The sequence below is a fragment of the Diadema setosum genome, chromosome 10 (assembly GCF_964275005.1).
Source record: "Diadema setosum chromosome 10, eeDiaSeto1, whole genome shotgun sequence".
Lineage (NCBI taxonomy): Eukaryota > Metazoa > Echinodermata > Echinoidea > Diadematoida > Diadematidae > Diadema > Diadema setosum.
The window spans coordinates 7,773,376-7,798,709 of record NC_092694.1 but is presented as its reverse complement, the minus strand read 5'-3'; the positions used below and the strand labels follow the sequence as shown (position 1 = coordinate 7,798,709).

General features: G+C 38.6%; 1 protein-coding gene across 1 annotated transcript in view; it reads left to right on the top strand.

The window, feature by feature from the left end:
* The first annotated feature begins 3,210 nt into the window (after positions 1-3,210).
* The window catches only part of LOC140233709 (uncharacterized), a 38,635-nt gene continuing 16,511 nt past the window's right edge, over positions 3,211-25,334 (top strand). Inside the window, exons 1-12 of the mRNA XM_072313809.1 lie at positions 3,211-3,337; positions 5,892-6,224; positions 6,670-6,972; positions 9,055-9,152; positions 10,560-10,682; positions 12,047-12,149; positions 13,315-13,481; positions 14,123-14,224; positions 17,898-17,978; positions 21,130-21,274; positions 22,377-22,475; positions 23,722-23,915. Coding sequence (XP_072169910.1) covers positions 5,903-6,224; positions 6,670-6,972; positions 9,055-9,152; positions 10,560-10,682; positions 12,047-12,149; positions 13,315-13,481; positions 14,123-14,224; positions 17,898-17,978; positions 21,130-21,274; positions 22,377-22,475; positions 23,722-23,915 — 1,737 coding nt within the window. The 5' untranslated portion in view covers positions 3,211-3,337; positions 5,892-5,902. The remainder of the gene's footprint in view (positions 3,338-5,891; positions 6,225-6,669; positions 6,973-9,054; positions 9,153-10,559; positions 10,683-12,046; positions 12,150-13,314; positions 13,482-14,122; positions 14,225-17,897; positions 17,979-21,129; positions 21,275-22,376; positions 22,476-23,721; positions 23,916-25,334) is intronic.

Here is a 25,334-nt window from a genome sequence, read left to right as displayed (position 1 = left end):
TTTTTTTATCATATCATATAAAATGTTCATTCATTTGCACAGTACAATCATGTGATGTTCTTCTCTAGACCTCTCCGACACAAATTCCATGACGGGCCAGCGAAAGCTGCAGGCGCCGCCCCGAATGACAATTCCAATACACGTATCGCAGATCAGGCGCCAGCTTTTCCGCATACTTAGACCCCGTTTACAGTGCGGGGCCGGGCTCGGCCGCGGCTCGGCCGCGGCCGAGTCCGGCCTCAATTGCGCGGCCGAGCCTCGCAATTTTGTCCGTTTACACTGCTGGGCTCGGCCGCGCTTTTGATTCAAACCTTTCAATATTTTGTCGTAGTGGCGCTCTGCTTGTAAACAAACGCAATTTGGTATTGTCTGGTTTTCAGACCCTTTGCCAAATGAATTCCGTGGCGACGAAGTCGCCGTTCGGGCAAAGGCCTTTGCCGAAGGAAAAAATCATTTGCAGGACAAAACCACCTTAAACTATTCTAGTTTTCCACGTTGAGGGGTTTATATCCTGAATAGCGAAAGATACAGGCAGAGGGTTTGGAAGCCAGACTAAAATTGGCCGCGCAATTGGCCGCGCATTTGGCCCAGTTTGCGTTTACAACAAGAAGAGGCCGGGCTCGGCCGCGGCTCGGCCGCGGCCGAGACCACCTCCAGAGCGAGGCCAAATGCGAGGCCAATTTTGTCCTCGCATTTGGCCTTTTGCGTGTTTACACTGAAGCGGGGCTGGGCTCGGCCGCGGCTCGGCCGCGGCCGAGCCTCGCACTGTAAACGGGGTCTATGTACTACCATGGACCTGATAGGTCCATGGTACAGTACTACTAACATACTAGCTACTACTAGCCCTTGCAGGACGGCAAGTTCCGTAAGCGTGAATGCCGATTCGTGATAGTCCCCACCTCGGGTATAACGTCGCCGGTGGGGACTAATAAATCACGACAGCTACCTTGCACACAACTGTGATGTATTTCGTATTCCTGTGCTGCGCTATTTAAATGCGCTTCCTCTCGTCTTGATTGGTCACCTCAACGCGCACGCAGTCTTTGGTCTTTACACTCTCTCTCTGTGTATCTCCGACGGTCGTGATATATAGTCCCCACTCTATGGGAAACTGTGTGGGAATTTCACTACTCGTATTTGAATGGAGGTGGGGATTATTCCAACAGTATACTAGTGATATACAGTAGTCCCCCCTCCACGGGGATAATATGGCAGTGGGGACAATTTCCACAAGGTTTATCTTGTTTGGATTTATCGGACAAATAATTGTTTTGTTGTTGTAGTCGTTTTTTTTTTTTGCTTTTTTAGTGATTATCTTGAAGTTCGAATTTCCTCTCGTCAATAATTTTTCTTGTCATTTTCCTTTTCTATGTTCTACCGATTTTAGTTTACATAGTTTGTGACTTCCTTTTTTTTTTTCTTTACACGTTTAGAGCATTGTACCGGATTCTTCTTTGAGTGAAAGAATGAGAGAGAGAGAGAGAGAGAGAGGGAGAGAGAGAGAGAAGAGAAGAGAGGGAGGGGAGAGAGAGAGAGAGAAAGAGAGAGAGAGAGAAAAAAAAAACAACTCAATTACCGCCAGCACCCATTTACTACACTGAATAATGTGATGAAAACAAGTACCCTAATATATTTTTAGCAGAACAAAAGGAAAGAATAATGTTTCAATTACCCTATGAACAATTAAGTATTCGCGGTGGGCCCGTCTTTAATCATCCGAGGCATGCAAGCACAGGTCGGGTGCGTGCGTCGTGGTATTTATATTGATTTATGATGATGATAATGAGGATGATGATCAATGCCATTGCTATAGTTGTATTATTATGTCAGTTAAATGCATTTTCCGTATTTTCCCTTCACTCTGATGCAATTTTTATAGTTGATTTTTATAAATGTTATTACATTTTTGCATAAATTGAAAACTTCTTTGAATAAAAAGGCTTCCATGTGGGTCGATTCAGCTGTTCTATTTCTTCATTCATTTCTTATTCATTTATTATCTCACTACTTAGTTATAATACACCCTCATAATTTCCGATGCAGTTTGTGCACAAAACAGAATTTATGTTATGCAATCATTATTGTGTTCTAGGTGTGTTCCGTTCCTCTAGTTAACAAGAAAAAAAAAAATGTTACAATTAAAGCATAATGTTGAGAGGCCGTTGTCCAAAGCGAACGATTTTCTTATTGATAATGGTCTCCCCCACTTGTATATTTCACGTATTATTACACATGATTATATATTTGTCATGTGAAATTTTGTCTGTATTTTCATGATTTGACTAGAAAATTAATCAAAATGCAACTATGTAATTAAATGCAAATCCAAAATCAAATGCAGGCCAGTGTATCAAATCACACGCAACTTTGCATTTACTCGGAAACGCATGCAGTGCGTTGCTGAACAGACTTTCGTTTGATAATCACATGAAACTAGAAAATAATTGTACGAACCTGAAACTCATTTGCTTTTAAACACAACTCTAAAAAAAAAAAAAAAAAAAAAAAAAAAAATCAAAAAAAAAATCGCTGTATTCAAACGCAAGAGCGTTGCAAAGAAGATTTGCGGTTTCCATACGAAACTAGAAACTGCGTTTAAAACCATCTCTGAACATCGACGGAAGTGTATTATTGTTGAAAAGACTTGCATTGTTTTTTATTTCGTACGCAAAATTAGAAATTAAACGCAACTCTGAAAATAATATGCAAGTCCATTAAATCACACGGAACGCTGAAAAGACTTGCGTTTGATAATCATTCGAAAATAGAAAATTTAAAATTTGAACTTTTTTTTCAAACTCATTTGCGTTTAAACGCAACTCTAAAAAATCAAAATAAATGCAAGTCGATCAAATCACACGAAACGCTGTATTTCAACGGAAGAGCGCTGCCACGGAAGACGCGGTTTTTGTAGGAAACTATAAGAAACTGCGATTAAACGCATCTCTGATTACCGCCATATTGATGCTCAACAATGCACTTGTTCAATTTTACGTAACTAGCGCGCGCGGCGCCATTTCGCAATCCATGTTTGAGACTGGTAGACTTCAGGAGGAGCTAGCTGCATGTGATAAGGTCACTGTACTGTACTGTGCCTGCATGAAGTCACATGACTTGGCAGCTGGTACACGGTACCACCACCGTACCGTACGTTTACGTTACCGGTACGGTCGACACACATGAGGATGCACATGACAGCTAGCCCGGAAGCTCCAGCAACAGGCTAGGCAATTAACGTCGTCGTTCCCAGGGCCAGGCACGTCTGATAAAGCTATAAACACGATAAACCTGACTTCGCGTCTTGTTATAAGCCATCTGAAAAATCAAAGGATAAAAGGTATGTCAGTGTAGTGCAAACCCTACAATGATTTGCAATTGGTTTAGCAGGGATTTGCTGAAACCATGCACAGCTCTGTCGCTGTACAGAACTTCAGAAGTGGGTTTGCTGATGCGCCAGTTGAGTTGCATCATGTGCGGATCGCTCATCCATATTATTATTAGGTTCTAGTAGCCTACTTGTTCCAAGGGATCGTCCTACTTTTGACCGATTTGTTAGCCAGAGACAAATTTCCATGAATGACAGTGTTTCCATAGTCACTAAAATTTTATGTAGATCTTGTAATAGTCTCACTCTTCTAACAAGTCTGTTCTGTGGAAAATTGCAAATATTTCTAACAAAGTTTGTTATGCCTAACCATAGGCCTATTAAACGTTACTGCTTACTCACTGGTTGATATTTCTACGCAAAAAGTGAAAGAAGTCGCATTTACTTTGGTATGTTTACATACATGCCCATAACTTGTTCATGTTGGGCCCTAACGTAGAATCTACTTGTTAATACACTGTTTGTATTGACGTGACTCTCGTGACTTGCCGTCGCAAATATGGTGTTTCCAAAGTTAACAATTTAATCAAGCATAAGCAGGTACGTTTGATCTCTTAGACAAAGTTATAGGTCCTACACTGTGTATCTACTGTACTTGGACTATAATGCATGATGACACTCCGTGGTCTGATGGTATGCACAGAAAAAGGTGGGCGCCCGGGTTACAGGCAAATAGAAAAAAGTTTATATTTTTCTTCCTTTGTCATTTTTCCTTTTTTTTTTTTTTTTTTTTTTTTTTAAATCAGTCAGTAACCAGCATGAACTGGAGGACCAGGCCCAACTGGCTTTTGTTTCATACAAATACATTTATTTAACTCTTTATGTGCCACGGTGGAAACCCCCTGTGTGCCACGTTATTCTGAGACAGGAAGGTAGTCATGCTTTGAGAAGGAATTCTGTTTTTCCAATTTCTATAACTTCTACAAATTTCTGTTAAGGTGGGCATAATAGCAAGCAAAGTTAAAGAGGAATGCCAAGCTTTGTTTCGATATAAATTATATGACGAATGTATTTTCATTTTTCTTTTAAATGACCACTTGCTACATTACTGTAAAGGCATGACTTTTACACGTAAAACCGTGACAGTAACTTAGAATGTACGAGCAAATCTAGTTGGGAACACCGCTTGATAGTCTATCACCACATAGAATGTAAGCCGTATATGAGAGAAACAAAAGCACGAGATGCGCTTTCATTGTGCAGCGGGATTAGCAGTAATTAGCCGATTTATCGATCGGTTTTGGCGGCTTTGTTTGTTGAGCAGAATATGCGAAGTTGGCATGCCGTCGACTGAGTCGGACGTGCGAACGTGGCACATAAAGAGTTAATTAGGCCTAAACCTAGTATTACTTTACCTGATGTCTACAACCGTACGAATCTGGATCGTACGCTTAACTTCTAGACAAACTCTATAGAGACTCTAGTAGTAGATGATAGTATACAAGTAGTACATGTATGTTTCTGTAAACATTATTCCTTTGTATATGTAAATAAAGAGCTGAATTATAAAACATGTAAATTTATTTCTTGTTGGAGAATATGAGTGGTTTTTCTCCTGTTTAATATCCCCCCCCCCAAAAAAAAAGAAAAAAAAAGTGTGCGCTGCAGTAGCTGCTGGGATACAAGGTAGGAATAGAGTCTATCGTTACTGTTATTAGATCTAGGCTACAAACTAAGAATAGTTCATTTCTGTCTGGTTTCCCATGACCTCATCCTACATACCTATTCCCTCACTTGGTACCGGTACCCCCCCCCCCCCCCCCCCCCCCGGCTCCCAGTCCAAAGTAGGCTCTATCCAGGTCTGAAAAGAAAGTAGGCTAATTTGATGACCTGTGTGTGCATTTGTTGTGATTCATCCACACAAAAGAAAAAGGATCCCAATTCATGCTTTCATTGTGAAGGGCGACCGTGGCAAAACCCCGATGAAAAGGTCCACCTCCGCATGCACCCACCCAAGAAAAGCAAGGGAATGATGCAAACCCCATGTGGTTTAATAATGATAATAATAGTTTGCCAGAGGTGACTAGCAACACAATCTATTTAAGTCAGAACGATGTATCAACCAGGCACATGCCATACAAAGAATTACTAGTTGGCTTTACTGTTCTCTCTTTATTAAAAAAGAAATGAAATAAATGGTTGAACATACATGTACATTGGTTACAATGCAATGGCATCATCAAGCCATGGTTGCAATCACATACTGTTTGCCTAATGGGCTCTAGAGCTATATAGCTAGAGGCTGTCTGCTTACTTTTACTTTTGCTCCTCTTTCAGCGTGTCTTTTGACATAATCATGGAATCTCGTCTCTGGAAAACTAATGTTCACATGTAATGTAACTTTGACTGTTCATATTTAACCCGCAATACATACAGAGAATTTAGACATGAATGATTCAAAGGAAAGTGAAATTCTATACAAAATAAAGATTGTTTTACAGTTAACCTTTTATGTGTTCTTTCCATTTGCTTTTAATGTCGTTTGGTAAATAAAATCCTGCTCCAGATTTGCGCAAGATGGTTTCTCCACTGCTCCTGGTTTTACTAGTTGTGGGGACAGCAATTGGAGCTGTAGCACAACCTGATCTGACTGTGTGCAATCCCACCAACTATATCTTCCCCTATGACGGACCACCAATCCCGAAGCTTCCCAATCAATACCGTCTCAAAGTAGAGGCCAACATCGGTAACCGTGGTTACTCCATCTTGCTGGATGAGTATTACGATGAGATCAATAACCGGGGGTCTTCGTACTCTGTGTATGGAAACCTGACTTACTTCACGGCATACGACTACAGGCTCAATCAAACTGTCCGCGCCCAGCTTAACGATGATTTTGGTGAGCTCAGAGCAGACTTGTTCATAAGTTTAATTCATTGTTCAGACACTCTGTGACTGAAGTGAAATTATAACATTATCTTGAATAAAGTTTCTAAGGTTGTAGATTGGCAAATGCAATTTTTCAGTTTTAGATGCACAGCTCAGAAACACAATACACTGTACATACAAAAACCAAACATTAATTTTGTATTGAAGTATGACAATTTTTACTTTTTTTTTTTGGAGAATGAATAGAAATAATACAAAAAACAAACAAACTTGGGGTACATAATTTATTGCTAAGGTAAACCAGTTGTGCTATGTGTTCAATCTATGCTCAGTAAGGTGAAAGAAAGTGACTGGCAACTCTTTTGTAGAGCTTTGTTCTAGCAGCAATGTGATTACATTGTCTGTAGGAATTTTGACTTTTGAGATGAAGCACTGTGCTTTTGAACATGACACAGAGCCTGTGAACTGCACCGTTGGGGATCTTTCCAAGGGGTTCAGTATCTACGGCTTCCATGTTGAAAATGGCACGGGACACATCAACGGAACCGACGCCGTCTTCCAGTTCGGCTCAGAGTTCAACGAGACCTACGTCGGCATGGAGTTGGTCCGGGGAGTGGCTGCAAACCACTGGCAACGATGTGTGTACCACGAAGGGTCCAACACCACGTACCTGCTGGACTACTTCTTCTCTGCTCCAGGTTACAAGATGCCCTACGGCGCTTCTGAAATCCCAATGAGGGCAATGATCAATGGCTCAAGTAAGAAATCTGGCGACTTTCACTTATAAATAATATAGCATTCCAAGTGGGATTTTTCTTTCATGAATGCATTTCCCTTTATATACATGTACGTAGTACCCATTCATTGAAACAATAAAGAGATAATACACGTATACGTATACATGTATGCTGTACACTGTACATTATACTCATTTTTAACCCGTTGAGGACGGTTTGATTTTGCTACAACACGCATTTCCCATAGACACCTGTCCGAGTATACTCGGGACTCGTCCTCAACGGGTTAAAAGCCCACTACAGTAAACCTCGGATAAGTCGACGTCGAGTGAGTCGAAAATCACTTAACTCGAAGCAAAATAAAAAGTCCCGATTTTTCCCTATGTATTTTCTCTAAGAAATATTTGGATAAGCCGAAGTACGAGAGTCGAATTTCGGCTGTGTCGAAGTAAAACATTCAGTCCCTTTTGTACAAAATACACGTAGTTTACATCACTTGAGCCGAAGAAGATTTGTCTGGCATTCTCATTACATTTAGAGGAGAACAAAAAAATCGGCATGTCGCAGAACCCCGTCCCTGGCAGGTAAGCATGCACACTCACCGTACCGCTCTGCACGCATGTCGAATACATACACATGTATACATGTATACACACAGCACATCGATCCATATACTTTATCCATACACACAGCACATCCATACTTTATCCATATCAAGCCAGAACTCCTTGGTCAACCAATCGCTGCTTTAATATTTTAGTGACAGGCCAAGTGGGCGGAGCTTGTTTGTGCGTGCCCGGCTGGCTGTATAGTTTTGTTCAATGGAGGTGGGATGGGCCTGGGAGAGTGTTTGTCTCGGGGTAGGTTGACAGAGATGGCTATACCTATGTTGCACCATAGACATAGCACATGCACATTGCCACATTAGCGTAGACATTCTCAGAACTACGTTTAACTACTAGTATTGATACAAATTCCATGTTCAATTTAGAACAAAATAACATTATCTTCAAGAACAGACAAATTTGAATGCAAACGCACACACGCACGCACACACACACACACACACACACACATGCATGCAAATATACTATAATACATGTACATAACTGTGAGTCGAAAAAAAATCGACTCTCGCGAGAGTCGAATTTCACTTAAGTCGACGCATTTTTGTCGGTCCCGAGAGCTTCGACTCATGCGAGGTTTACTGTATATCGTAACTTGAGCATGCTTTTAAAAGGGATTTATGATATTGCCTTGCACTGACAGTCATACATTATTTAGAATTTGAAATCAAAAGACCAAAAAGCTTGACAAGTTAATGCTATAGAAAGTCATAGCAGTAAGAAAGGAGCTTGAATTTTATATGTGAAATGTTCTTTTGATGAGAACAAAGAATGTTGCAATATCCTGTTATTTGAATGCTCAACTTTGGAACTCAATGCCATCTTTGTCAAAAGCAGGATATTCATTCAGATTGTTTGATATTTGTATGACTCTTTGCTGACTTTGTTATTACCCGTAAAATGGAAAGTTTTTTGTATTACAAAAAATGACGGTTATTTCTTATTTGTTTTTTTATGGGTTTGTTTGTAAATTGATATATGCATATATTTCTAAAACATTCAATCTGAGTGTATGAGTTTGGACAAAAGTACAATAGGGAGCTTTAGATTTTGACGCGCGGATGTTTGAGCCGACGCTTGCGCTGGACGTTCTCCCCTCCCTGCGTCGTGTGGAAAAGTAGCTTTAGATTACGCTGGGACGCAACGTATAAAAAATAAAATCGCGCCCCCATGTGATCAGTGCATGAAGTAGCTCTCTACGTTGCAAACTGTGCGGACATGAAAATAGCCCAGTACGCATAGTGAAAAACTCAGGCGACGCAAGCTAAAAATAGATTGACTTTACACGCGCTCAGAACATGCTTTTTTCCTTTGAACGGCCATGCGTCTAAAATCTAAAGCTCCCTAATATTACAACATGCTGCCTGAGTGCCCTGTCAAAGGAGCGTCATCCTTTTCTTTTTTTCTCCAATGTGGTGTTGGGAAGATGATGGCTGCCACACACTGCTAAACCACTGTTTGCTGTTTGTTTTGTCAGGGTACAATGGAACAAGTGATGAGAGGCATACCTTCTCCCACAACTACGAGATTTTCGACATGAAGCCGGGACCTCTCGACTATGAAAGAATATTTGAGGTACAGATTGTATGTAACAAAGGAACCTCATAATACACCGCTTGAGACCACTGAAATATGCTTTTTATATATTGGGTATCTTGTTATATGAGGGCTGTAAAAGGAATGGGAACAGGTTGCTGCAAAATCATATTGTTATATCAGGTAGCTCTGTGTATCCGACCTCATCATGAAGAGTTACCACTATATTTAATAAACTCGCAAGAATCACTGCATCGATTGTGCCAAAGCCGCTCAGGTCAAGCCCCCTGGGATAATAATATCTCCTAGTAGCAAAGGTCTTGATGGAAGTACCAGTTAGGAGTACACGCATTTGCATCTTCACCACATGAGGTTGATGAACCATGCTGCAACAGGTGTATGTTGTATAAATGTATGTGGATAAATGCAGAGTCCAGAAAAGACAGTGCTATTATACTACTGTGCTATTTTCCCCATGGTACAACGAAAATTCTGTATGCCATATGAAGGTGTTTTTCTCTCCATAAATTTTACAAGTCTAATGGTGGGGGGAAAGTGTACAATGACATACATTGTACTATGCCAAAACATGGTTTCCTGTGGCACGAATGAAACATTTGCCATCTTCCAAGTAGGAAAATTCCCACATACCACGGTACAGTACTTTGAAATATAAATCTTATTCACAGGATGTGGTTTCGATTGCAAATTTGACCACTTGAGAAAATGGCTTGCCAGATGTGATTGACAGAATATGCTCATAAACAATTTTGTCTGCAGTACTATTAAAGGATTTCATGTCTGTGGTGATTTCTTACATTTGTATGTATGCATGATGTCAAACTGTGAATACATTATATTGCAAGTCTTTCTCCCAAATGAGATACTATGACATATTTATATCCATTAGAAGTTGATTAGTGTGTGTTATTTTGATGTTCACTCATGTGGAATTCTACAACAGATTAAACAAGCAACTCTGTTATATGTAATGTAGCCCTTTTAAAAGTCTCCATGGCAAAAAAAAAGATCCAAACTGAAAAGCGGAAATGTTAGGTAGATGATGATGTGATACTAGGCATTAGTTTACGAAGCTACTAATAGAAACTAATCACAGTGTCTTATGAATAAGTCTACGATAAATGAATTTTGCAACTGGTATATAATATGTAGAATGCACTAATATATGTGTCTACAGGCAGTTGTGGAAGAGAGTTGACCAATACCACAACGGTAGATATTTTGTAAAATTATGAAAGTTCATGTTTCCAAGTATGAATTCAGATCTAGAAACTCACTGCACATGTTTATAGTGGAGTTATGATTATCACTACAAATATCCACTACATTTTATCTGCCTCATCGGCTGTATTACTGTAGGTCCTGACAGAGCAGCTTTTGTTTCACGATTACGTCTCTGTTCTATCAAACTTTACATCCCCACAGCCCCCACTCGGTGTCGTGTGCCCTGGTTACAAGCGTGTGAAGGCTTTCCCAGACTTCCCGGACGTCTTCTCTGTGGATGTGGAGTCTGTGATTCCAAAGTACCATGTGACTCACTTTACAAGGGTGTGTATATTACTGATTTTTCAATTTATTGCTAGGGACATGATCATTGCATTAGTCTGTCATTTGGCTCAGGCAATCTCTTAGATTCTAAAATTGTCCCAAAGCCACGCGATGTTGGACTCATGTGACATGAAAAGGGGACTGTAAAGACACACCTAATCAAACTGCTAAAAACACACTTTCCTGCCCGTTTTATGATCCCAACTTTTAGCATAATGTAGACGAAGACTTGTTATTTCAGAAAATATGAAAAAGTCAAGATCGACTAGGTTGACCCATTTCACCTATTTTCAGTCCTCACACAAAATCAGTGTGTGCAACTTTTTGTTCGTTTTGTGATGCACGGTCACATATAGTACATTCGTAATGATAGGTTGAGCAACTGAATGATAGACTGTTTAGGAATAACAAGGTATTACATTATAGCTGTATAACCCTATTTGGGTCTATTATTAGCACATTTTTTCTGTTTGAAGGTTTCTTCAAAACTTGGCTGTATTGTGAGTTCTAGACAAATCCACTTAGTCTTGTTTATATACAATGTGATGGCCTCTCATGAATGCTATTGTTATACAGAGGGGGATTAAAGGAGATAGGTGATCTGCACTTATTGTCTGTTTGTGTAAGGACATCTGGGCTAACTGCAATTATGAAAAAGTAGACCTCAAGGAGGGTTTATTCTTTTATGTACCTCGTAAAAAGAAGAAAGAAAAAGAAAAAGAAAAAGGAGCCAAAAAGAAGAGGGGTCAGGTGTTAAGCCATGGAAGAACATAATGATATGAATAATCAAATGTTTATCAATCTTTTGCATGTTATTTTCAGACAATAAATCAGTTATATAGAAAGGAATCAAAATTATATATATGGTGCCGTTATGATGAAATAACCAATTTATTAAAAACGCATGTCTTGCTGTGCACAGTGAGGCTTTAAGAAGCTAAGCTTGGTTATGAAAATATAATCATTATGTACGTGAAAGGTGAAAATCTTATTCTTACTTATGTAATTCTCCAACATGAGATACCATGTGTTATCGGGACCATTGTATCGCAACGTCCAGATATAGTTTCAGTTCGTAGCAAAGATATTATCCATGCTGTCTGTCCCTTTAGATCTTGGTGAGAGTCAGATTATGTGTGCCTTACACTTACATAGTTGTACAATACATGTACATGTATGTCATTTTAAATGCCTTCTTAATGACAGACTGTCATGTGTTCAAGTTATTAAAATGTGTGTAGATATAACAAAAAGGTTGACACTTCGGGTATCATCCTCATACCAGGGTAAATATTGAGTTGTTTTTATTTTTGCATCTTATCTTGTTTTGTTGAATTGTTGTGTGTTTTGTTGTTGGTATATAGGAGCATTACAGCTACAAAGCCAAGCTGGTGGCCTACATGTATCAGCCATGGGGAAAGGATCAGAATGGAACGACGATCAGAGAGGTGCACGACTTTAATGCAGGTTTGTACTTGAAAGAACAACAAAACAAAACAAAAAAGTAATAAAACTCAAAGCCAAGAGAGATCCTTCATGTCGGGTGGAGGGGGGGGGGGGGGGGTCTTTACCGTGAGCTTTAATAACAGAGTACAATCCATCAAAACAGAAGGGGATATCTTTACATACAGGTGAACATTGCATGCATGTTGGCAGCCAAACTTGGTTTATTATACACCTGTCTATCAATTATAAGATGTCAGTATCACCCATGTCTGCATAATCATGATTATGTTAACGGTATGACTGCATTGTTCAGTGTCATATCAGGAGAATGAGTTTGTGACAGCAGATTGAAAAAGAACAGATGGTTGACATAAAATTTCATATTTTATGAAAAGTAAACATACTGATATATACTGTGGTTGATGCAATTTCCCTTGTTTTCTGAAAGAGGAATTTCTTACCATGCTAGAAAATACAGTTGTATGTGTTAAGTTCTCTTTATGTTATCTGTAGGCCTACATTGTATGTAGTCTCCTCATCCAGCACCGGCGCCACTAGAACTGTACATAACTTATATGCCTATGTCTTTTTACAGATTGACTGATTTTCCTTGAACTACACTGTTATGTTCTATCATTTCTGCTTTCACATTAATCCGCATAATATACATAAATGTTTTGGTTTTGCACAAATGTGCAAACACCTTTAACATTGTGTAGTCTTATAATTGCACTGTATGTCCATGGGTCTGTTACAGTCTGCAGGGACTATTGATGTACTTTACCCACTAATGGCGCAACCCTTTCTAGATGATACACAGGTATTGAAAAGAGATGTGTGATTGCCTTCGTGAATACACTTTACTGTGATGTATCTATTGCAGGACTCTCATACACCATCATACACTTAGAGGGGTATACAGGTATTTAAAAGAAAGGAGAGATAAATCATCTTGTTGAATAACCTTTACTCAAATATACCTATTGCAGGACTGTCATACATCATCATACACTTAGAGGGTATTCAGGTACTGTACTGAAAAGAAATACATTGTAAGAGAGATAAATTGACTTGGTGAATAACCTTTACTTTGATATCTGTATTTGCAGGATTGTCATACAAAATTAACTATGACACGGAGAAGTGACTTGGTGAATAACCTTTACTTTGATATCTGTATTTGCAGGATTGTCATACAAAATTAACTATGACACGGAGAAGTGCAGCGTTGGGCCGATCCCTGTGCATTCTTTCTTCCGGGATGCCGAGTCCCTGGATGGCAAACATGTCTCTCTCCGATCGCCGTATAATTTCATCCTGCACAACAACTCCAACTGGATCTATGAAGGCAATGTACGTAATGTAGAAATGATCGCTTTTCTGGTTGTCAGAACATTCTCTCTATGGCTTCTTTCATGACTGAAGCCAGCGGGCTTTTTACACAAAGAAATGCTTTCAAATTAATGAAATTCTTCGGTGCAAATGTCACAATGTGGGACAATTTGTCAATCAGTTGTAAAGAAATGCTTGTAAAGCACATGAATTTAGCCACAGCATGTGCATAAGAATTAATTGCATGACGACTAGAACCCTGCGTCAAACAGATCAAAACATTGGTTTATGTACTTTGAATAATTATCTATTTCTGTGTAACTGTGTGTATTGTATAATACAACAATTCATGGATTTTTGAAACATTTTGGCCTGAATTCACGAAGGTAGTTTTAACATAGACCTTGTGCCATGGTCTATAGTTAGCGGGAAATAGGAATACCTTTGACATGCTCAAAGCAATGCTCGCTTGCTTATGGACGTCTGTTGGTGTACGCAATCTGTCAATTGTATCTACGCAGAAGAAATTGCATAAACCATGGTTTAAACCATGGTTTCAATTGTACCACCTTTGTGAATTCGGACCTTTGTTTAAGCTAAATTTGGCAATTGAAGGAAATGTGTAATATATTTGTCTGTTTGTTTTCTCTCCTACTCCAAAGACCACAATTCGCGACATTGAAGCCGAGGCCTGGATCACTCAGAGCTCACATTCCAATGGCACCCACTCCTGGAACGGCACCATGGAATACTTTTTTGCAAGGGTCAGTCGAATATTGTTCCCAGACAGATTTATTTCTGTCTTTTAATATGCTTCTGCAAATCTGTACTTCTTGCTTTTACTTGTACTGCTGTAGGATTGTGTCTTTGTTTTCCAGTTGTGTGTACCACAATGAAAATATTCAAGAAGCATGCACAGAATATTTCCTTACTTTTCTGTTTGATTTTTATTGAGGATTTTTTTGATGGTCAGTGCCACATTGATTTTCTGAGATGGTGAGGAAAAAAAAGAAAAAGATCTTATTTTGTGAAAGGCCTAGCACGAATCATATCCGTAATGGGGTTACCCTCAGACGCTATATTAACTCCTGAATATTGTCAAATTCAAAATATGATCTAGATTCTTGAATGGAGCTGTATTCAATATTGTTCCAAAGATCATTCGAGAAAATGAGTGTTCATTGTAACTCTGAAAAGATCGTGATATTTTGAAACTTATGACATCAATACTATCCTTGCATGAGGGTGATAGAGGCCCACTAGCTACAATATTTTCCCTCTTGTCTTATGAAACAAAAAGTTAATGAATATAAAGCGTTTACCTGAAAGTATTGGGCCTCTGCCTGAAACCTAGTTGGGTAGTGGATGATTAGAAATAATATTATATGTCCTGATGTATTGCATATTATTCTCTGTGTTCTTTTTCAAGTTGATGACCTCTCCTTCCTCGTGTGAACATTGCTACTAATACATACTGTAATAAACATAGCATACACAGCTGTTCATCTGTGTCTTCACGTGAATGTAGCATTGGCGTATGGTACAAGGGTATTTCTGTCCTGGCATGCTCCAATAAGTGTTCGTGCTTATAGCTTACAACACATCTATATTATTAGTTTATGCTCTATACAAGTCATTGTATACGTTTGACCTCTTTTTGTGGGTTCACTTTGCGGGGATTGATGACAGTGTGTCAGTGGTGTAATACATTTACTGTGTGACATGTAGCCTAAATCCCTCATATAGTTTTCTGTTAAACACCTTAGTCATTTTTATTTCTTAAACATGTTAAAAATGTGCAGAAATATGAATAGCATGAACAAGCACAGCAGAGTAAACACATGTACATGTAGTTACTATTAACACCCTCCTTGACTACTATTAAACATGCATCACTTTTCGTGAACTAAGACCCCGTTTACAGTGCGGGGCCGCGGCCGAGCCCAGCCTCAATTGCGAGACCGAGCCTCGCAATTTTGTCCGTTTACACTGCAGGGCTCGGCCGCGCTTTTGATTCGAACCTTTCAATATTTTGACGTAGTGGCGCTCTGCTTGTAAACAAACGCAGTTTGGTATTGTCTGGTTTTCAGACCCTTTGCCGACTGAATTCCGTGGCGAAAAAGTCGCCGTTCTGGCAAAGGCCTTTGCCGAAGGAAAAAATCCTTTGCAGGACAAAACCACCTTAGACTATACTAGTTTTTGACGTTGAGGGGGTTAATATCCTGAATAGCGAAAGATACAGGCAGAGGGTTTTGAAGCCAGACTAAAATTGGCCGCGCATTTGGCCCAGTTTGCGTTTACACTGAGAAAAGGCTGGGCTCGGCCGCGGCTCGGCCGCGGCCGAGACCACCTCCAGAGCGAGGCCAAATGCGAGGCCAATTTTGGCCTCACATTTGGCCTTTTGCGCGTTTACACTGAAATGAAGGTGGGCTGGGCCGCCGCCGAGCCTCGTACTGTAAATGGGGTCTATATCAATTTTATAGTTTTTGTTCTTCTGTTGAAAACAAATACAAATTATATGGTGTTTTGTGCTCTATGATATCATCTATTCCTATTGTTTTTTATTGTATTTTTAAGGTGTTTCTTTTTTGTCACTAGTATAATTTGTTATTATTTATTATTATTTAGTATCATAATTGCACATCTGTATGTGTCCAAATTCTTTGCTCTTTCTTTACTTATTCTGGTTATATTGTTCACAACACGGCTAAAAATGCTGCTTTTTTTGCTTTTTTGTTTTGTTGTTGTTGTTGTTGTTGTTTTTTGAGGCATCAAGGGAGTCAATGTAGCTTATTGAGCATTGAGTTTATCCACTGCCTTGGAACCTAACCTTGGGAGTTATTGTGAGATCAAAGATGGCATGTACATGTATATGACTACATATTGGCACAGCATTTAGTACAGTATTAAAATGTGAATGTCTCATGTGGTAACCTAGCAGTAAACTAATTGCAATGCATTATGAAGTAACAGCTTGTTACAATGTTTCACACTTTTTCTTTTCTTTCATCATCTTGCATTCATCCAAGATTCCTTCTCTTCCATTCGGTGATATGTATTTCTCTTCCCTCAGTGTACTAAAATTGATTAATGTCATAGATATTATGTCAGCAGTATTGTACAAATGCCCAGGAAGCACTAATGCCAAATCTATCCAATGGAAGTTTGCAATTGGCGTAGCTGTCTTGCATACTGTAAACCAGAAATATTCAAGACTTTACATTTTTGTGAATTGCCACAGGCATTCAGTGCATGAATAGTGCACTCCCATTACAACAAAATCCTCTGGACTGGCAGTTCCTTTTGAAATTTCTTTAACCCATTGAAGACGAGTCTCGAGAATACTCCGGCAGGTGTCTATAGGAAATGAGTGTTATAGCAAAATCAGTCCATCCTCAACGGGTTAAAAACTGAACAGTATACAACAAAATGTACTGAGATACATGGGTCCTGTATGTAAGGTAGATGGTCATTTTAGGGCCTGAGTTGTGATTACATTGTAACGAGAATTTCATTACAACTGTGTACATTGAAATGGGAGTGCACTGTAGTGTACACACAAACTTTTGCATGCATTTTGATTTTGCAAATTGTGGCTTTAGTAAAATTCAAAAAATTATTAATGCTTGCAAAAATTTCTGGTTTTATAGGTAAGTAGTGCAGATCCTGTAATTCGCTGTGCACTTTTGACAACTTTTTTCTGCCTCACCTCTTCTCTCTAATGGTGCAGTGTATGTCACTAGCTCTAATCTCTCCTTGCACACTGACTCCAACATGATGTGGGACTATCTCACCTGCACTTCTGCAAGGCACTTCACTCTTTCTTGGTACAGTATTTGATATCTATTCTCTTCTACATCATCTCAATATGATTGTGAACATTTCTCTATTGTATATATCTAAATGTTCAAAATCTTCTAAATACCTGTCTTTGGTATCCATTTGTACACTGACAAATCCACGCAATTTAGCCTAACTCGGTATGATATATAGGCCTATGGCCTATACATTGTTCCTATGTATGGGGGTGGCCATTGGTCTATTGATAACCATGTTTTTTTTTTTGTTTTGTTTTTTTTTATTTATTGCTCATAAATAGATTTAAGATGTGTCTACTTTTAAAATGATTGTATTCATACCTGTTTTACCAGAAATGATAATTAAACATAGAAAAAGGGAGGGGGAAAAAGATCAAGGAATGAAAAATGGTAGGGAAAAAAAAAGAAAGAAAATGAATTACAAATGTACATGTACCGGATGTAAGTATGTAGGAGTAGTTGACTTAAGTATTTATTGCAAACTATTCATTTCAGTAGACTGATTGTCTTTCAAGCAGTTTATTGAAATTGTTAAACTTGAGGTAAAACCATTTTGTGATGTTTTTGTGTTGTTTGCTGACGCCAGAGAAGTAAGAATTGATTTTGTGTCACTCTGCAGGGTAACTGGTCTGGTGATAACTCTCATGGTAATAGAGTCCATCAGATGCCACTGAAATTGAACTACCAAGGCAAGTGGATGGTAAGACACATTTTGTGCTGTTTTTCTCTTTCTTTTTCCTTTTTTTTTTTTTTTTTTTTTGATATCCTCATCTTAAAAGGATGGATTTGTTTGCTGAGATGGGGCTTCAGGTTTGTGTTTGATAATAAGAAACTACTTAGGAAATATAAAAGAGCATACAATTGTAAGCGAAATTCAATGTTTATTTTATGAAAATTGGCTTTGACATTGCCGAGGTATCCAAAACGAAGTGGTCCTAATATAAAAACCACAGCCAAAACTACACCATCCCTTTAATATTGAATGCATTATGTGTGGGTAAGCAAGCACTTGATGGTTCCATGACATTTGCTCCTGCGACAATTACCCCCATGAGATATCTTCATGCTCAGCTGAACATAATGTCTACTCACAAATTTTCACATAAAACTATAAAATGTAAAACCCATCACAACCATTACCCTAACCCTAAATAGTCCTTGGAGAAATTGAGATCGGAGCAATTCTTGCAGGAGCAAATATCGTGTCACCGCACTAGACATGCCATGGTTGTTTTTGTGTGTTTGTTTGTGTGTTTGTTTTGTTGTGTTTATTCTCTATGTGCATTGCTGTCATTCTGTGTATGTTTCCATGATAAACTGAAACTAGAATATTCCCTCTATTCTTGGGAGTGTTTCAGTCATGCTGCCTATACTGTAAAGCACTATATTTTCACAGCATGAAATGTTCAAATATTGAAGCTGATGGCCTACCTTCGATGCATAGTGTAGATGAGAACTTTTGCTTGCATATTAATTTCGCGAATATTTGCTGCCCACATTCCTTGTTATACATTAACTTTTCATGTGCCCAGGCACTGAGCTCAACTTGCCAAACTTTTTCATCACCATTCAGTATTGTACAAAGCCATCCAAACTTCAGCTTGTTGTATATTAGGAAGCTCACTCAGATGTACACAGAAATGTGTCTCAGTCCAACATGACCGTCACAACACAAAGGGGATAAGAGAATTAGGTAATTTCTATTCATTGACAGTTCATTCCAAGACATCTGTGCCAATCTGGAAAAAAAAAAACATGAAAGAAAAACAAACAAACAGCACAAAAAAACAAACAAACAACGACAACTTTTTAGCATTTGTGCCAATCATTGAACAAAGTGTAGTTTAACATGGCTACGTATTGGCGTTCTGTATGTCATACCCCAGAAGAAGATCTCCCAGAACGTTTAATGCATCATGTGATTCTTGTTGGTCCAACTCAAACCTCGCTGCCCCCCCCCCCCCCCCCCCCACGGAAGAAAGCAGTAACTGCATAGCTGCTAAGCTGAGATAAATGCAATTTTGTGTTTTTTGCAGATTCTTTAAAAACACAGAAACATTCAAAAATAATTTTGTGGTATGATTATGCACCATACCTAGTTGTCTAACAATACCTAGGAAAAAAATATGTTTCCGTTATTTTTTAAATGTTATTTAGGAAAATGCAGTTACTGCGGTGGCTCACCCTTGATTCTGGGTAGTTTCCCCACGGAAAAAAGCAGTAACTGCAGACGGCCAGCAGTCTGCTGTTTTCCCCATGGAAAAAAGCAGTAACTGCACATGTCACATGACCATAGGAGGAGAATTGTTACCACCACCAGGTTATAAAGTTCTTCTACTTTCTGGTTAGTCTAGATCGATAAGATCTAGGACCTAACGCTAGACCTAGACTAGGTCTTGTCGATTGAATGGCATTCTGTGTAAAAATAAGGTACATGTAGGCCTACCCTAATTGAACTTTGAAGTGCCCGGCCTGGCCCCTGACACATGACCCTGGACTAGACAATAAAATATCAAGTCTCTTCGTCTTAGATCCTAGTCGAACTCTGACGTTACACTTAAGCTAGACTACAGATCTATGCCCAACGTTAGTGCTAGACCTAGATCTATTACGTTAGATTAGGCCTACTGACATTTTGTCTAACACTAAACAGTTAACAATAGATCTACTCTTTAACTTTAGATCTGGTATACGCGGTAGACCTATAGGGCCTACATCTAACATTAGACTAACGTTAGTGTATTAATACTAGTGCTCATCTCCCTTCAATATATTTTCAGCTCACCTAGATTTTCTGGTTCTGGCCAAAGCCATGGCTACCCCGTCTGCAATTCACGATAGATTAACAGGCATGCCTGGACCGCAGAAACTGTGTGACAGCATGGTTAGCACTGGCATGATCACTCAGACTGTACCAGACCTGCAATACTGTGCAAGTGATGACTGTGATGTGATGCAGTGTTTAGCTAGTTACTGTATGCTGCAGAATTTACGCGCATGCAGCTAGCTGCACGCGTATTATTCTGCACTCTGAGCGCGCTGAGTCTGGCAGGTTTGCTAGTCTCCAGAAAGAAGCTTTTTCTACAACTTGTCATATGATTCCCTGCGGGCAGAGTCAAGTTACTGGCGAAACAATCTTTTTATATCTACTCCCCTAAATTATGGAAGAAACTGCTGTTTACATTGTTTAAAAAAAATTAGCAGAAAAAATAAATGGTATTACTATTAGGGAAAAAAAGATATACAGGAAGGACTATACAGAGTCTGAATGATTAGACTAAATTGTTAGTTACTGCTTTCTTCCGTGGGCTTTGTTAGTTACTGCTTTCTTCCGTGGGGAAACTTGCAAAGTTAAATCAACTGGATGCAGTTACTGCTTTTTGCAAAAGTGAAAAATTTTTGGTCATTTTCATTTTTTTTTTTTTGTTGCAAAACTGACCTATTAACATTGGAGAGCATTGGGTAAACTATTCATTTTTGCAAAAAAGTAAACATTCATAAAAATGTCAGTTACTGCGTTTTCCGTGGGGGGGGGGGGGGGGGGGGGCAAGGAAGACATACAATATGCAGTGCATGACTACAAATACTTTAGTTTTACCGGTTTATCCAGGCAGCGTGAAATTCATGCATATATGTTTTTGAAGTTGTTTCATTGTGGATGAGGGTTTTTTTGGTAAAATTCAATTACTTTAACTAACATGTTATATATGCCATACTGTCTATTTCATAACAATCTTGTCAAATTGTTTTGGTGATATCTGTTGTTTTGTTAGTTACAATCCTGCTATTATTTAGGTTTTACTGTAAATTTCTTTCATATCGTTATTTTCTCCTGAAGGAAAATGGAGTAGAGCACCACTGGGAAATGCATCAGAGTATGTTTCACTTTTCCTACTTCATTCCCTGGGTTTGTCTTTGACGTCCACACTTGTTTTGACGAGTCGGACAGCAAGTATGCATCTGTGGACATTCTTGGCAAGGTAGGAAGGCCTCGTAGTGAGGAAAAAAAAAACACACAAAAAAAACAAAAACAGCAGCAATTGTTGTTTCAAGAAGTTTGGGATGCAAGAGGTCTATGTGGTGAAAGGATTACCTTTGTAGTAGATATATAAGCTGCAATGATTATCGTTTGCTCTGACTGCAGTTCAGAGCTATGAGATTGATTGTATAGTCACAGTGTACTGCCATTATGACAGTTTACTAGCACTCCTTTTATAACGAACGTAGTTATAACGAAATGCTGGTTATAACGAAGTAAAAAAAAAAAAAAAAAACAGGCCGCAACATTATCTGCTCTATGCTTTTTTATTAATTATTTGTTCGGTAATGACAAAATGTGATACAACAAAAGAAAACTTTCAATCCCAAGGACTTCGTTTTAATGGGAGTCCACTGTATCACAAAATTATATTATCAAATTTGTCTCATGTGTTTCCAAGCGATGATTTATAGAGAGATGTCAATTTTAGTGCCTCTATTCTAGGATTTTGCTGTAATGACAGTTACTTTGACAGCAGCTAGAAATGACTGATAAGCTTAGGGCTTTATTTATGTTATTCTGAGGTAATCATGAATACTGTGCTCTTGAGGTTCAACAGTCAAAATTTCAGGAAAATCTGATGGTGTAGTATGGAAATGGAGATCTCCTTTTGGGTGGACACAGTTTGGGAATGAGTCAAAAGACCGCCATTCAGTGTCAAAGCACTTTTCAGAAGTAATTTTGGTAGATGGAGGAGTTTAGATTTCAGTTTGTGGTTTATTAAGGCCTTCCTATTTTGATGAGTAACATACATGTGTCATTTTTGATACTGAAAACTCTTGTTTCAGGATCAGACCTGGACATTATTATTATCTTTTCCTGATGATTTTTGTTTTGTTGTTGTTATGGTAATTTAAAATTTCCATATTATGCATATGTTTACATACATCATTTGTTTGTACAATCATGTATTTGTCTCAGATATTGTGCTGTTAACCCGTTGAGGATGGTTTGGTTTTTCTACAAGACGCATTTCCATAGACGCTTGCCCTAGTATACTCGGGAATCGTCCTCAATGTGTTAACCATTCATTCACTTTTTTTTTTCTCTCTTCTTCAGACAACTATGAAAACTATGTGGTGAACAACTCACATACGTTCTACAGTGCTGCCCAACATGCCTTGGCCAATGCCTCAGGTCTTCCAGCCAGCCGCATTGCAAAACCTCTATGTGAGTAAATTTTTCATTGTAGGTATTCAATTCATTCTTTTATCTTTTTCATCAAAGTTATTGAATAGTCCATGCTGTAGCTTACTCTTCAAAGTCTGATTTACCAAATAGCCACCCTTTAATTCATTGAAACTGTGATTTGAACAATAATACGTCGCTGGGGTGACAAGACCTGTATCTCAAATTTTGGTGAAAATGACTTTTTTGCATTAGCGGTCAAATAATCGGTTAAGTGATGTCCTGTCCAAATCCCAGCTGTCTTACCCCAAAAATGAAGCCACCACGGCATGTCAAAGGAACGGCTATCCCATTCAGTATAGTGCTTTGGCCGCCACGTTTTTTGGCTCTCCTGAACATTTGACCTTTTTGAGATACGAGGTCTTGTCGCCCCAGCGACGAATAGCTTCCTTTGCTACTTTCTCCATTTATTGAAAATTTCCATATGACAAAGCATGCATGCGCACACAGATACAATGTACTGAATGCGACAGTTCCCATGTGTTTGTGTATTTTCATAGATTTTTATAATCAAGAGATATTTGCATAATTAGCATCATTGCAAAGAGTCATCCTTTACATTGTTCAGCAAGATGCAGTTCTGATATTTATGCATACAAAGATTATGTCATACACAGTGTGATATATCTTTAGTACTCTTGTGAGATGACAAAAGAGAGAGAAGATATCTGTGATATGTTAAAGGGAATCTTAGAATGGTACTCAAAGACGTATCTTTCTCTCTTATTAGAGTGGTCAGGAAAATTGTAGTGATTTTATACACAACAGGAACATTTGTAATAGATGCTTATAATATGTGCTTTCCAAATTTATTATAGAGTTATGTTCTTAACATTAAAGATACATTACTTGATGGAATAATGATTTCAGAATCATCACAATTGTACACTTCACTATGTGTCCATAAAGGGATTTGGAAAAAAAAATAAAGAAAAAAACATAGAGATGTACTTGGACTAACCTAATACTGATTAGGCATCTTAGTAAAAAGGAAGTACAGTGCACTCCCGTTATAACGAACACAGTTCTAACAAAATTCCAGTTACATGGGAAATAAAAATTCAGGCCGCAACATTATCCACATTTATGTATTTTTATTGTTTATTTGTTTGGTTATAATGAAATTTTGCTATAATGAAAGAGAACAGCCGGACTTCATTAAAACGGGAGTCCACTGTATTGTCATATTCTTGGGTATAACTGGTAATTGTTTTATGACACATACAGGCAGTGGAGGGTGATGAAGACATCCTCACCATCTACTTTGAGATGCTGGGCTTGCCTAAGGTGCAGGGCAACGCGGTCAACGTTACTAAGCAACCCAGCCTAGGTGATGCTGTAGCCAAGCTGGAGGAGCGTGTTCTTGATGCCTCCAACCTCCTCGCCATCCAGTTCACCAAGGATGGCAAGGTGAGAATCGGTCATCATCTACGATAGGTCACTTTCTACCTCACCATGGCTGTGTAGCTAGTTTGAGACTGGCATGGTGATTTGTCACCTGCCCGGCAGAAGGACTTAAAAGCCACAGGATGACATTTGCAGATTTATATTTTTGAAAAATGGAAAAATAAAAGCAACCCCCCCAAAAAATCAAAATACAGGAAAAACAATTATAATGTTTCAACATACTTCTAAAATGTGAGTTAGAGATAAAATAGCCAACATGAAAATGCTAATCAATACAATCAATGATATATACAAAATGTCGGCAATAGATTTATTAAAACCCTTTCTAGATTAAAAGGTCTACTATAACAGTTTATTGAGAAAATAGTGTTATCTCCGTATATTGCAGCTTTAGAGCAAAAATCTTTGTACGGTAGGATGTTCTGTGATACAACTGAACTGCTGCAAGCAGGGCTTGTTAGAAGATTAAGTGGTGAAGTAGACCTATACTTTATAGTCTTTTTTCTGAGTACACACTTTTCTAGAATTAATGTGCTTTCTTTCCAGTGTTTAGATAGGCTATGAGAGTCAATTTGAATTGAACTGTACATTATTTTAAAGCTTTAACCCTAAAAAGACTGGGGGGGGGGGGGGCCTAAAAGGCCCCCCCCCTCAACATTTCGCGCGATAACTCTGCAACGCGCAATGCTCTCGCCGCGATGTTCTATGACTTTTTTCTTTCGAGTTTCCCGCACATTTTGACACCAAATTTGTGACGCCCGGGGGTACGGTTCTGAAGTTACAAAACTTTTTGTACATGCATGTGAGGCCGAAAATGGCTCAAAAATGTGATTTTGTGTACAAAGTCAATGCAAATTGAGTTTTTTCACATGGTTCATATAAATATGCTTATTTTTACTCTCAATGGCTAAAATTAATATGTTTTAGGAGTATTATGCTTCAAAAAGTGTCTGCCACAAATTTTGTTTAAAAAAACGACAAAAACAAAAGGTCGAAAAAACAAGGAAATACATAAGAAATTCATAAAACAATAAAATAGATAAGAAATTGATTTGATACCGAATTTTTTTTCAAGTAAATTTGCTAAGAATGCCACAAAGAATAATTAGACCAAAAATGAGCACTTTTGGAGCTTTATTTACTGATTTAGATCAAAGAGTCTGATTTCTCGCATAAATTAGCATAATTAATCAAAATAAAATAAAAGAAGACTATTTTGTAAAATTTAAATATACGATCTTGTAGATTACATCGCACACTACCATTGTGCAAATTTCCGCGGCGATCGCGCGATCCACGCGAGATCTTAAGGGGGGGCCCTTTAGGCCCCCCCCCCCCCCCCCCCCCCAGTCTTTTGAGCTACCAAAATAGCCCAGTCTTTTTAGGGTTAAAAGTCTGCTCTTTCGGAATCAGCTCTTAATT